The sequence below is a fragment of the Aptenodytes forsteri genome, unplaced genomic scaffold (genome assembly GCF_000699145.1).
Source record: "Aptenodytes forsteri isolate BGI_AS27 unplaced genomic scaffold, ASM69914v1 Scaffold155, whole genome shotgun sequence".
Lineage (NCBI taxonomy): Eukaryota > Metazoa > Chordata > Aves > Sphenisciformes > Spheniscidae > Aptenodytes > Aptenodytes forsteri.
This window is the reverse complement of record NW_008794446.1, coordinates 3675744-3689909: the sequence shown is the minus strand read 5'-3', so window position 1 is coordinate 3689909 and position 14166 is coordinate 3675744. Positions and strand designations below refer to the sequence as shown.

Genomic DNA, 14166 nt, shown 5'->3' with positions numbered 1-14166 from the left:
TTCTGGGCTGCGAGCGCACATTGCTGGCTCATGTCCAGCTTTTCATCCACCAGTACCCCCAAGTCCTTCTCGGCAGGGCTGCTCTCAATCCCTTCATCCCCCAGCCTGTATTGATACTGGGGCTTGCCCCGACCCAGGTGCAGGACCTTGCATTTGGCCTTGTTAAACCTCATGGGGTTCACATGGGCCCACTTCTCAAGCTTGTCCAGGTCCCTCTGGATGGCATCCCGTCCCTCTGGTGTGTCGACCGCACCACTCAGCTTGGTGTCATCTGCAAACTTGCTGAGGGTGCACTCGATCCCACTGTCTAGGTCATTGATGAAGATATTAAACAGTATTGGTCCCAATATGGACCCCTGCAGGACGCCACTCGTCACCAATCTCCATCTGGACATTGAGCCTTTTCCTTTTATACTCTTTTATTACCATTTTAGAGCAAATATTTTACGTGAAATTAAGCAACAACTTAAAACTTAGCTTGTAAGTTAAGGTGATAATATCAGATCTCATTCCTGTTCATTTACCTTTATTAGCATAAATGGCAGGATTTGAAAAATGCCATTTGGCTTCCCTCTTGATTTTTGCAGCAATATGTATAATCTAGAAATTATTTAATTAGTACCTTGAAAATTAAAGATTCATCTATGCCATGCAAACCACATAGCAATTCCTAAGTTTCTTACTTTTCAAAAGAAATGAAATTTTTTCTAAATTGAAATAGTTTAGAAACTTGTTTAAAGGCCACCACTTCCTTAGATAGCTTTTTAGCATGCATGAGAAAAGTGCTATTTAATGTCACACTCAAATAATCCTTTAACAATTTTCTTTCAGGCAGAATATAAAAGGTTATTATTAATTCCTTAATAAAATAAAAAATAAGTTATAGCGGATATGTCTTTAACCTTGGACCAGTTTGAGTAATTTTTTCCCCTCAGATAAGACACCGAAGACCAGCACAAATGGCAAGTGATAAATTGGCCTCTGGGAATTACTCTAGAGTCTTCCTCCTCCCTTTTTTCACATCAACTGTCTCTGGAAATGCCTATCCTGAACTACTTCTGGTTTTAGCATCAGTCAGTCAATTTGATTCCTCCCACCCCTTAACTATCAATGGCAAAAGTTGTTAAGATCTGACGTTACCCACCTTAAATTTTAACTCCCTATTACACTGAAGTAATTTCACAAAGACTACACCTAGTTAAGATTCACGAACACCAAATTGTCAGAAGTTCATATCTTAAAGGCTTATTTGCCTTTTCCTATGTGCTTGGATTTGCTGAAGAGAAAAAAATCTATCACTCTCCTTTGCAAGATACAGCACCAGGAATTCCCTTGGACATACAGTCCATTGCGTTTACACCTTGCAAATAATCCTCTCTCAATTTACTTATTTCTCTCTTACCAATTCTCAAACTCTCACCACATTATGGACCCCAGCTTCAATAGCTGTGGGCATTCTGTTTGAAAAGAAAACAAATTTATAGGTGGTGTTATTCATATAAGACACTCCCAGTCTTATTAGCAGATGTTGAAGCATTCCAGGCACCTAATGGAGATGCATAGGTAAAAAAAGTAATTACCTCTGGACGGCAATGGTGATGGTGGTGGTGGTGGTAGCAGTAGTAGTAGTAGTAGTAGTAGCAGCAGCAGCAGCAGCAGTAACAGTCATAGTAGTAATGTCAGCTCTTCTTGGGAGTAAATCTAGACAAGTAAGCTAGGCTTCTTTTTCATCACCGCTTTTTTCTCCAGACACTTAAAATTAGATGTGTATGAATAACTCTCATCACTAGCTTTAAAATCTGTTAGGAACATAGAAATACAAGGTATCTTCTGGGTTTCTGAGTCCAATGTCTTCCTACAACAGGAAATGCATACTAGGACATATCAGAAACACCCCAAGAGAAAGTTTCTCATCAACAGATAAAGTTCCACCTGAAAATCAGTTGGAGTTTCTCGGCTCCGATGGTTCTATTGGAAAAAAAGTCCTCTAAAATCTGTTTGATCAGTTGGTCAGAAACCATCGTCCAAATGCCAGTCTAAATTTCTCATGGCTAATTTCTACCTATATAATTTTTTTCTAGCTCTGTCATTTAGCATAAACAGTTGTTTTCCCAACCTGATCTTTACTCATGGCTTACAAAATGTGCAGCACTGCTGGCGGTGCAGCTACAGACGTTCTGTAGGTGCTGGGTACCCAGGCAGGCGGATTTCAAGAAATGGCACAACTCTGTCCAGTGTCCCCTCCCCACCCACTTGGGTAGGCTGAACACTTTTGGAAATGACCGAGCTCTGTGGTTCATGACTCAAGTAAATCACTAAGAAGGATTAGGAAGACATCTCCGTTACAAGTGTGTCATTCCATGAACTCTTTATTTCATGGATGTTTTGTTCCTTCCTCTGGCCACAGCTGCAGAAAACTGCAGGTAATATGAAGCCTCAATATGGCAACTCAATTCTTACTGAAGCTGGTTGGCATGGGCTATCCAAGTATATATGCAGACAAGTATAAAATGCATAGACATCACTTTTTGAAAGCTGTCATTTCCCAAAAGGACCCATTAAAGTAGAAGCATGCTGCAGAATTGGTATTAAAAAAACCCCCTAATTTACAGTCATTTTTTAAACACCTAATTTCCCCACTAGCCTGTATGTAACACTACTTCAAACAGCTACACACGGTCTCATTTAGTGAATATATTAGGAAGAGGTCTGCATTATGTTTGCTAAAAGAACTAGGACTTCAGTTCCATCTGCCGCTGGGTGTGTTTGATTTTTTATATTAATTATGCCTGTTTGTAGCTGTAAATTTGCTCCAGATTAGTAGCTGGTTGGCTCCGCACACGGATTCATTACATGGAGTGGCTCCCTTGCACTTTTATAGTTTTCAAATGATTCCATACTTATGCTTTTTAAACTGCTTTTAATACCTCTCTTATTCAGTGTGAGCTTTCAACTCTGTCTTATTCAGACAGTATTTTTCCCCTTAAGAGAAAATATGTTCCTTTGATTCTTCTCTTCATGGACCCTTTTGGCTGATGTAACGTCACCTTTGTCCATGGTGCTACTCTAAAATGCAAGACAAAACTGCTTCTTCTCCCAGTCTTACAGGGAAATTCAGCATATTCGCATTTAGCATTTGCTACGTGGAATGACTTAAACTAATGGGTTTAGGAATTACACAAGCACTCAGCAGGGCATATATACATACCCGTTACTGCACAAACTTTAAATGCTTGTCACGTTGAAATAAAACTCTCCCACATGTGGAACATTTTTGCTCTTGATCAAGTTTTCTCTGAGTTTTCTCCCTGGTTTTCAAAATGCCCAAAAGTTCTGAGCTGTCACCTTTGTAGTTAAGACCTGCGAGATATGCCTGAAAATGTAACACATCTGCAATGAGCCGTATAAAACGGCCTTTGTTGAAGCTGCTCCCATTTGTGTGTGAATGTTTGTGTACACTTCGAAAATAAATGTCGAAGAGGTCAAGTTGATTTCCCTCATATTTTAGGAAAAGAATCACTCTGAGCTGAAAAATCGTATGCCAAGCTTCCGCCTGAAGCAAATTTTTACGATCAAATTAAAAACCATCGAGACTAAGAGTTTATAATGGAAATACTAACACAGCCTTAACCATGGCAGCACTAGCAGGCACTGCAGTAATATTAGGAAAGCTCTCCCTGCCCACAATCTAAACTAAATAAAAAAGATGCCATTTTCTAACATATACCCCAGGCTAGCAAATAACAATGATTTAATGTACTTGCCCTGTGGTAATATAGTAGCACTGCAAACCTCTGAGCCAATTTTCCTTTTCTTTTCTTTTTTTTTCTTTTTAAACATATATGCCCCATAGGGAAAGGATTGCAATTTAGCTCTTATTTGTGGATATATCGCTTTCATTTCAACAATTCTTGAAAGCCTTCCTGCTGTCACATGCACCCAACTGAATAAAGACCCACCAGGCTTTTTCAGGAGTTTATTCACAGGTTTGGCTTTGCTTATTGTAGTATGCACCACATTTAAATTAGATGAGGGCTACTGTAAAGCAATAACATTGTCAATGACTGGAATTTCACTTTCCCCTCTAACAGTCTGAAGCAAATTAATGTATTGGTTGTTCATTAACAAGTAAACAGTTTCTGCTACAATGTCAAGGAAAAAGAATGTGTTCATTAATATGAACAATCTTCATCTACAAAGATGATTTACACAATGCATGTCATGAGATAGCTTTCCCCTAACTAGTACACTACCAAACTGAAAAGCTGATTCTTAGGACTTTCTTGAAATTACAATATTGTTTGTTTAGCAATAAGAAAGACAGTCTCAGTCACCTATGCCACCATTGTAAGCTCTATAGTAAGTACTTAAAAAAAGAGAGATTTCTGGAATCACTTGTGGAATTAATAAAATTGATAACTACAGACTTACACTGCATCAATGATACATATTATTCCTGTGATAAGTTAAGCTAAAAATAAGATTAATTTGGTTATAGAAATTCCTTAAACAACAACACTTAAATTATTTCAAACTTGAAATTTTTCAAGAATTTTCTGAAAAAATCGGCAAACACTGGCTAAAAAAGCAAAGCAGTTTGGATACACCAATGTAATCAGCATGCCTAGTGCTTTTCTGTTAACCCTCTGAGTAGAACCATAGTATTCTGGATTTTTTGTACATTAATGCTATGAAAATTGTAACTTACAGAAATATTAATTTATATGTCATGACTTAATAAATCATGTTCTAAATATATTTGGGCTAGGCACCTTATCTAGTGAGTGATTCATCCATCCTAGAATTTTAATTATCCACTAGAGAAGCCAGTCTCTAGCAACTATAAGGGAAGTTTAGATGATTGCCCTAGATCAGATTCTTAACTCTTGGATGGATACATCTAGATGAGACGATGCCCAGCTCAGTACCGTTTAACTAATCCTGTGCTATCACCTATCAGTACTACATTTTCACATCAAAGTTTGCTTACTGCACGTAAGATCACTAGAATATTGCACTTAGGTTGGAGTCCACGTTATCCCCACTTACATTTAATTAAGAGGAATTAAGCTGGAAGTGACCCTGTTCTACTCTTCTGTTAATACTAAGATCAGACTGACAGGCATCTCCAGAGACCAAATATTAGATGACCCAAATCATGCTTTTGAAGTGCTTCTCTCCATCTCCTTGGTGATAGACGGTGCCTACTACGACTGCCATCCGTCTCAGCTAATTACGTAGGCTTGGTGGGAGGAAGTTGGCCTTGTAGATGTAATAAGCATTAAAAAAAAATTCTTGTCACATTTAGCACCAATACCATGCAATGATTCAAAAGGGAAATGAAGAAAGAAGTCAGGAGGACTGGTATGTATTACAGTAAAATGACCACAGTGTGCTATGTGCTCTCCCAGATTATCACATTAGAAATAGACTGTTATCTTTGATTTCTTTTTCTCACCGGCATTTCAAGTATTTTTAGGGCCACATATTCTGTCTTCACTTACCCCCAGGAATTCAGAGGTTAGACAAGAAAAGGGGCAGTTGCTGCCAAACAAGCCTGAACCATTATTATTTCCATGAAACCATACATATATATACATATATATGGTTATATTTAAAAATATATACGGATATATTTAAAACCATTATGGAAACCACTTTTAAAACATTTTAAATATTCAGATAACTTTCCTTGAAGCCTAAAAAGAAGCTATCAGCAATTTGAAACCCAATCTCTCACAGATCTAAAAATAACTTAAAATAAATATTTTTATAGTTATGTTCATAAAACATGAACCAAAGATCAGAAACATATAAGGCATTGGGGATGAGTTTGGATTTCAGGATCTAGGATTATTTTTACATACATTTTAAGTACTACAAGATGGTGTAAGATGAAGGAGCCAAACATCTTATTTTAATGATAACCCTGTATTCCAAAGCAAAGCAAAGGTGATAGGAAAATCCCAGATGGGTTTTTGAATAATATTTCTCATGCATAAGGTGAAGCATATTTTTATATTTATTTTTTCTCCTGACTTCCCTCTCTAATTAAGAAGAATGAACATCAGCCTTTCTTTAAGACCGCCAAATTTTCCCAATAGTCAAGGAGCATGTGGTATTAATGGACACTTTTTTATTACCAAATGTATGTCCTGCATTTACATGATTGAGTTGTATCTCTTCTAAAGGGAAGGCTGTGATACGATGTGGGAAGGGCAATGCTGGAAAAACATGTGCCAGATCCAGATCTACTGTAAATTGATGTAGGTAAGTGGCAAGGGGGGATTTACCTTGGTTGAGGGTTTGGTCCCATGGAAAAATAATCCCTGTCCTATCCAAATGTTATCAAGCTACAGCCTTTAACCACAATGGTGGTGGCTGTGCCCTATCTACCAAGGGTCTGCTCTCCGCAGTTCGATGGGCATGGTCAAGGATCTGCCACAGATGTAGCCCTTTCAGAAACCCTAAAATCTGAGAACTTTGTATGGCAGTTACTTTATCCTTTAATCCCTTGCCCCTGTGGAGTTCTCCAACAAGACATCTCTGTTTCACTTGGGTTACTCAGGTTCCAAAGAGAGTAACTGAGGCCGTGCACAGGCCTTCTGCCCATGGACATACATTCAGAGATCAGAGTCTCCTGATGGCTTAAGGTGAGACTAATTCTACTAAACTCACGATCTCAAGTTTGGTGTCTGATGTAAGCTTCCACCAGCAGTTCCTTCTACAGTCAATGGAGTGAGAGCAATAGGTGAATCAAAGCATGAGTCCTGCCTAAAATGCGTGCCCATGATAGGTGAGATGAATCAAACCTGGAAATGCTCATCTCTGTTACCAAGGAAGTCCGGAGATCTAGTTGCAACTAAATGTCTCACTTCTAGATTATTAACATTGGGTGAAATTAACTGCATTCTGTATGGAATACTTGTACCACTTGTGTGAAGACTCACAAGATGAAATTCCTGTATTTGAAATCTTCAGAGCTTTTAATCCATACATTTTCATGACTGGGACAATGAAAGATGCATTTTGAAGGATGGAGAAACAAAACAATTTCAATGTTTCTTGAAATACGGTTCAACGGATACTTCCAACTAGAAATGCAAAAGAGCATTACACTAGCTCCAACAAGCTGCAGGTACGCATCCGCTGCGACAACGGCCCATAGGGACAGTTCCATGAGCAAACACAACTCAGTGGAAATGGCACTGTGGGCAGCTCGCCCTATTCCTCAAAAAATTATTCATACTTCCCAGTAAGATCAGAAAAGTCAGCATATCTTTTTGGGCAGCATATTAATATTTCTAGCTGTATGATATGAAAGAAAAAGGGAGAAAGAAAGAGATTAAAAGGACAAGGAGAGAGAGGAAACCACATTTATGTGACTTTTTAAAAACACTGTGAGAAAATTTTAACTTTAGAGGAGAAAACTTCAATTTTAGATGAGCAATAAGAGAAAGTATAAATTTCATAACGTTGTTTTTTATTTTAGAATAGGATTTTGGAAGTTCCCTTTTTCATTCAAGTGAAATTCTAAGTGATTTTATAATTTTTCTTCCAAATTATCACATCTGAAGCAAAAGTCTACAAAGCGTAATATTTCTGTGGAAGCCAACTTTAGGATAATGGTTAAATAAAATGCTATAATGCTGTGTTGAGGTTTTAACAAACCAGAAATATGTATACTCCGTGTAAATGCCCATTTTATTAAACATTACAAATAACTGGTGAATCATTTTTAGTTTCTCCATTCTACGACAAAACTTTCACTAATTCAGTTTAGGCTTTACATATATATTAAATGACTTGTATTTTCCCCGATTTAGAAATACTCTAGCAATTTTAAGGGTAATTCTCATCAGTGTTAATCTTTAAAAGTGACTCTCCCGGAATAATCAGGTCATGCTGAGAGGATGCCTGTACGTTTCTGAATGTGAGGCAAAGGAACCAGGAACTTCTCAACTAGATCATTACATACCATTACATGACAGAACGTGTCCTCAAGCCATTTCCCAAGACTCTGCATTGTCATTAGCAGCAAACGATATGGAAGCAACCTTTTGTGGCCATCATCATGTCATCTTCTGTAAACTATGAGGCTGCCCTAAACTGAATTTCCTATTTAGCCTGCATAATATCCTCCGACAACAGTCACTCCCTGTGGAAGTATGATGCAGGTTTAGAACGAGCTGCTATAGAAGATACTGTTTGTTTAATTTTATTTTCATTTTTAAAGCCTATATTTGTAACCCCTAAGCAATAGTGCGTTTGATACTGTTTTGGCCAGAAACAGGCAAGGAACTTTAGGGTACTATAAAAGATATGTGCGTATAAAAGCAAAAAAGCCAGAATAAAGCCCTAATGTGGGTTGTCAAGATTTAAGTTGATCGTTTACTCAGAGGGTTAACATGTGCTAAAATTACATACTGCAGTTCCTAGCTTCACTGATGAAAACATTCACTGCTTCTATCTTCAAATAAAAAAGCAAAATAGCCTTAACCCTTTGAGGATCATATTAGCAGCAAGTTGCAATCTAAACAGAGAACAAGTATTTCAATCAATTAGGAAATTATGCTTACAAAGATTCTGCGAGCACCCTTTTGTGTTCCACCACCCCAGCGTTTACTGCTGGATAGATCAGCTGTAATCACTTCACACAGGTCTGAAGGATTTTCAGGGTCTCAAAGGGTTAAAGCCAAGACTTTTGAGTAAAAGTGTTTTATTAAAAGGGTGAGTTAGGTGAGCGAACAGTCTCGGATGAACTTGGTGAATAGTCTTCCGATTCGGAGTTGAGTTCAGGTGGAGCTTGCTGTGCCTTATAACGTCCCCTCACATCCTGGTTGCGTCTTCGTCGGAAAACCTGCCTCTCCTTATCAAGAGCGGTGGTCTGGCAGGGGCATAAAATAAGAATAAATGAAATTAGGCTGTGTGTGAAATGCAAAGCTAATGAAAACCATGAGTTTTTATGTGGCCTGCAAATACCAGGGATAATAAATGTTCTGACCAAATTAAACCTGTTCTGTCTCAGTCAGGTCTGAAAGGTTTAGCCCACAACATGCTTTAAAAAGTGCATTTCCCAAACCTTAAGAAGTAGTGTGACATCATCAAACAGATACAGTACCATATATATGGATGCCATATGTTCTAATTCTGGATGCTATTAATTTAATCCTTTAATAGGTTCAAATTTCAAGCCAAATACCAACTGACCTTCCCCCCACCCTTCTCAAAGTATAACTCTGTTTCTACGGGCAAGGCAGAGATGTACGCTTGTCTCTGATTTGACCTAATGAAGGCTGATACACACTCACCCATGTTCAAGTCAGTGCAATCGGCTAACAAAGATGGATTGTGATGAAGTTGTCAGACAAAAGAGAAAAACAAACACTGAAGGGAGCTAGCCCAGCTCTTTGACACCTCCTCATGCCGCTCAATGGATGTTCTTAGGGAGAACGCTGAAGAGCTCTGATGGGAAGACCTGTTTAGCCTGACCACCCTGTCTCCTCCTGTTAACCAATGTCTATTGAATTAAACACTTTGCTAATTTTATCTAGGTCTATCTAGAGTATCTAGAAATAGGGAAGAACATTTACTTGATGGGCTTTCTATTTTGATCAGTTTCTGACACTACTGAGAATGCAAGTCTTAATAAAATGGCTGTGACTTCTAACCACATCCTTCCTTCTGCTTTTTCGGGAACATTTACAAGGGGAAGCTGCAACCCAGGTAAGGGCAGCCCAACTCTGGCCAATGATTTCAAGCATGGGATCGGGTTTTACTGTTTTCTTGATTACAGGGTATTAGACTGCAGTCCCTGAAATTGCTGTAAAATTACAAGTTCAACAGGATGGCCTTGGTTCAGCAAGAGCACTTTGACACATAGTTAACTGCCTTCTGAAGCAGGGCTGCCTTCTTAAAACATGGCCTGTGATTTTTTTGGAAAAAGCAAAACAGGAAAAGGCAGGTGGCTAGTAAGATGACATACAAAATGCAAACCAATATCTCATCATGGCACTGGAGGCAAAGATGACTTTGAGAACTTAATAGGTTTAACTGCTAAGGCTTGTAAAATTTGTCCCTAGTATGAAAATCTCTATTTAAAAGAATGCAGCCAAAAGGTTATTCTGCTTCAAAGGATTTATTGTTTTCTCTTGAGATATACATGACTGATTTCTCTAGAAAATTTACCAGTTATAGCGTGAGCCTCATAGGAGAGGAGAGATGTATTTATAGCCAACAAATTTTTGAGAACAAAATGAAAACTAAATCCATCATACCGGTGCAGAATAGCACTATAGCAATCCCTGCTCTAAAATAATGCAATCAGCATCCAATAATGATGTAATAGAGACAGAAAGATGGACAAGAGTACAGAACTACTATAGCAAACGGATTTAGTTAGGCTAAATTGCTGAACTATTCTTTTTGTGTCTAGAACCTAGAGAGCACTACCTTAAAGGGGTAAAATAATTAACTTGGATAAGTTCATCCCTGTATTTTAAATAATAATTGCTACAAAATCCAACACTTCTCATCTGCTGAGAATTTCTTTGTTTACTGCTAATCTTTTGGTTAAGAGCTCTAATTAGTTATTTTCAACGCCTTTTACGTTTCTTAGCCTTGAACCAATTCAGGTTTTGATTATTTTTTAATGTGAAACAGAAGAATACCTAGATCTTTTACACACAGTGAATATACTGCATACAGTATGTAATTCTGTGTGAAAATTGAAAAGAATGACATATATTACCAGTCTATAAAATACAGATTTCTATTTAAAAGATTTTTTTATGCTTACAGGAAATAAGCATTTATTCAAAGTTTAAACCACATCACATCATCCTGTGGTAATAGATACTCTCCTCTGAGAAAGTTAAACATTTCTGGCCGAATAAATAAAAATACTTGTATTAAATTCAAAATTGATTTTTAAAATATGCTACATGAGAATGGCAAATGTATATGTAAAAACTGAAGGTACTTAAAATTAAGTAAGTTACACAAAAGAGAATACTGTTGAATAAAAGATTGTTTTTGAAATTTAGCCCAGGGTATTGCTTTTTTTGAAGGACAAAATTAGGAAATTGCCAAACTAGCTAGATAATTAAATATCAGGACATAATTTTAAAGATGTCTTTAAAAAATAAACCCTAAGATACTACTTTTCTACTATTTTTGGGGAAGCTTTGGGTGCTTTTGTTTAAATATATTTGTTTAAATATATATAAAGGCAATTCCTGCCTCGTTAATCAAAAATGGTAAGCAAAAAAACCTGATGATCCCACCTAATCCAGCACCCTATGCTGTAGTTTGTAGGACCAAATACTTCTGGCTTCCTAACCCTTCAGAAACTTCTTGAAATATTTCAAGATTATGTTTTTCTTTACATTTTTATCCCAAGTCTTCCTTGAATTTCATCTAATTGGTCTTTATAAAGGCATGCTTGTAGACTCAGGGGCATTATTGTGGTTACTCTCCTGTGCTGAGAGACATTCAGAGCCTTCCTCACCCAAAGAGCTTATCGAATAAAAATGTATAAAGTCACAGAGAGCTAAAGAAGGGAGTATTTACCTATTAAAAGCAAAAATACACAGGTCATATTCTAACGTTCAGTGTTTCACATGTCAGAACCACAAAATGGGTCAGTTCTGGCGACAGACGGAGCACTCACAAGCCCTACAGAACTCGCAAGACCGGGCTTACTCTGTCCAATGTTACGATGACGTTTTGCACTTCCAGTGTCTACTACACTGCCAGGCGGTGTGGCCACTCTGCATTCTGCACAAATGCTAGTTTTCATTTAATGAGGTCATGGTTATTTTTTACCTCTAAAGAATTTCAAAATACAATAGATTAATGCTTTGGAATGCAGGGGAGATGGTAAGATACATTTGAGTAATGACTGCATGTGTTTTGTAAGTGCAATTTTCACCTACTGTACCCTCTTGTGCACATGAGCATATTCCAAAAATCAGTTTTTTCATTATTACTACTGTTTTTGTAACAAAGGCCTCTTATACACATTGCCTTGGTTTAATAGATTTATTATTTCATCTACTATTCAGCTGGGTGGTTCGCCGGTGCATGAACCAGTCCATTATGGATTTCTAGGGCATTTCTACTTTAAGCTACTCTTTCAATAAATAATAAGTGGATCTGAAGTGCACTTATGCTTCACAGGGCTGCAAATCCCAGATTTTCATTATCACATTTTGACATTTTTTTTTTCCCGGCTCGAGGTGAGAGAGTGAGAACTTTGAGCACTATATGATAGTAATGGCAACTAAAATGCAAGGATAGCATTCTTATTTAAGATATGCAGCTGTCCTCTTACAATCCATATGAGGAAATGTAGAGCTTCTTATCCAGCAGCAGATAAGTGGATTGCCTCTAATAGTTTGGTGCTGATGGGTCTGAAGCACTTCATTAAGCACTAATGTATTTTGCATCAACATTTAGTAATCCTGACACCAGGTACCAAATGGTTAACACGACACTTTTGGAAATGCATTTAATTTGAAGCAATAGAGCATTATTTTAAAATCATTGTTTCTGTCACCTATATACTAAGATGCAGTTAGCATTTTTCCACGATTTTGCCACAGGGAGTGTCTTCTTCCTGATTTCTATGCCTTGATGTTGCTGGACTCCTGAGCCACGCAAATTCTTTTTTCTTGGAAAACATTGAACTCAGTGTTTATGAACAGACATTCAAAAACTACAACTGCTTTGATATATATGTTGGATTCGCAGTGGGAATCACCTTATTTTAGCTGTGGGGTGCTATTTTCTGTCAGGTCCATAATTATTGGATTGAAGTAACTGCATTTTATGAATGTGAGCAGTGATGTTTTTCTTTTCACCTGTCTTAATTTACTGCTGGCCACCAAATATAGATATATATTCATTTCATTAATAAAAGAACATTATTGTGTATTTTGCCTCTTAGCCCATCCATTATTCATACCAGCCAGGAGACTGAACTGGGGATGCAGCTGTTCATGCATTAATCTAAGAAACCCTTCCCTTCACTCGCTTTCATTCTGCAGGAGCATATTTGCAATTTGTTTGCAATTTTCGTGATGCTTTGTTTAGTGTGTGGAATTACACGGACATATGCATTGAAACACTGGTATTTTTCTTCCAGTGCATTCTTTTATATACATGTATGTGTATGCATGTATTTAAATGTTCACACCTAGGTAATTTTATCCTATTTCCTTAAGCTTCTGGCTGGTGACCTTGATACGTTGAGATATGTAACAGCGGGTTTCCCTACTGTAAAAATGACCATTAAACAATGCTCGTGGCACAAGCCAGGCAGCCCTTCAGTCTGACCTTTGTTTATTTTTTCCATGTATTTCTTAGGTTATATATATATAAATATATATATATATGTGTGTGTGTGATTGATTCATGATTCAAGACACTTTTTGGAGAGTACTTCAAACGTAGCAATGCACCTCAGTCCAGGAGTGAAAGACACATGTTATTTTTAGCCCCTCAGGCACAAGTTATAACTAAGTCAAGTTACACGGTGATTTGGAGACGTGCAAATGACCACATCGAGGTGACAAATTAATCGAGTGGATTTGAACCTAGACCTCCAAATGCAAAAGGCCAGTGCTTTAGCGCACCATGTAACTTCTGGCATGGAATTTAGCTAAAATGAAAGTAAAAAAGAAAGAAAACCAAATCAATTTGATGTATGCTTTGTACTGTATTGGTGAGTGAGTACAAAGACAAGTATTCTACACGTATAACTGCTGAATTCATATTGCTCTATTTAAGTTTGTGTTTACTCTTTGATATCCCCCCTTTTTAGAGACACGATTCCTCAGCTGTTTTCAATTACACGTGGAAGAGACTTAGTGCCAAGTTGTTTGCATGGGTGAATTTTATTTATAGTTTGTAAATCAGTCGTGGTTTTCTTTAGTCAGAGAGCAGAAGAGATTTTAAATGAGTTTAGATGTTTGCCTGTTTTTACCAATATTCCGTTTACAGAGGGTTTTACGGTATTAAATATAGACTTCACAGATAGCAAGCCTGATTCCCAACTTCCTTGTCCCATTGTCAGGACATCTGACTGTAACTTTTGACTGGAAAGTGTATTGTATCCACTTGGGACAGGTGTAAGTAACTCGACAGATGCATAGTAATGGGACT

General features: G+C 37.5%; 1 protein-coding gene across 2 annotated transcripts in view; it reads right to left on the bottom strand.

Annotated features, from left to right (window-relative positions):
• Positions 1 to 8722: 8722 nt before the first annotated feature.
• The window catches only part of DCLK1 (doublecortin like kinase 1), a 251943-nt gene continuing 246499 nt past the window's right edge, over positions 8723 to 14166 (bottom strand). The window contains exon 16 of one of the 2 annotated variants that reach the window (XM_009290193.1): positions 8723 to 8887. In XM_009290193.1, the coding sequence (XP_009288468.1) occupies positions 8723 to 8887 (165 nt within the window). The remainder of the gene's footprint in view (positions 8888 to 14166) is intronic. The other variant, XM_009290194.1, reaches the window with a different exon arrangement.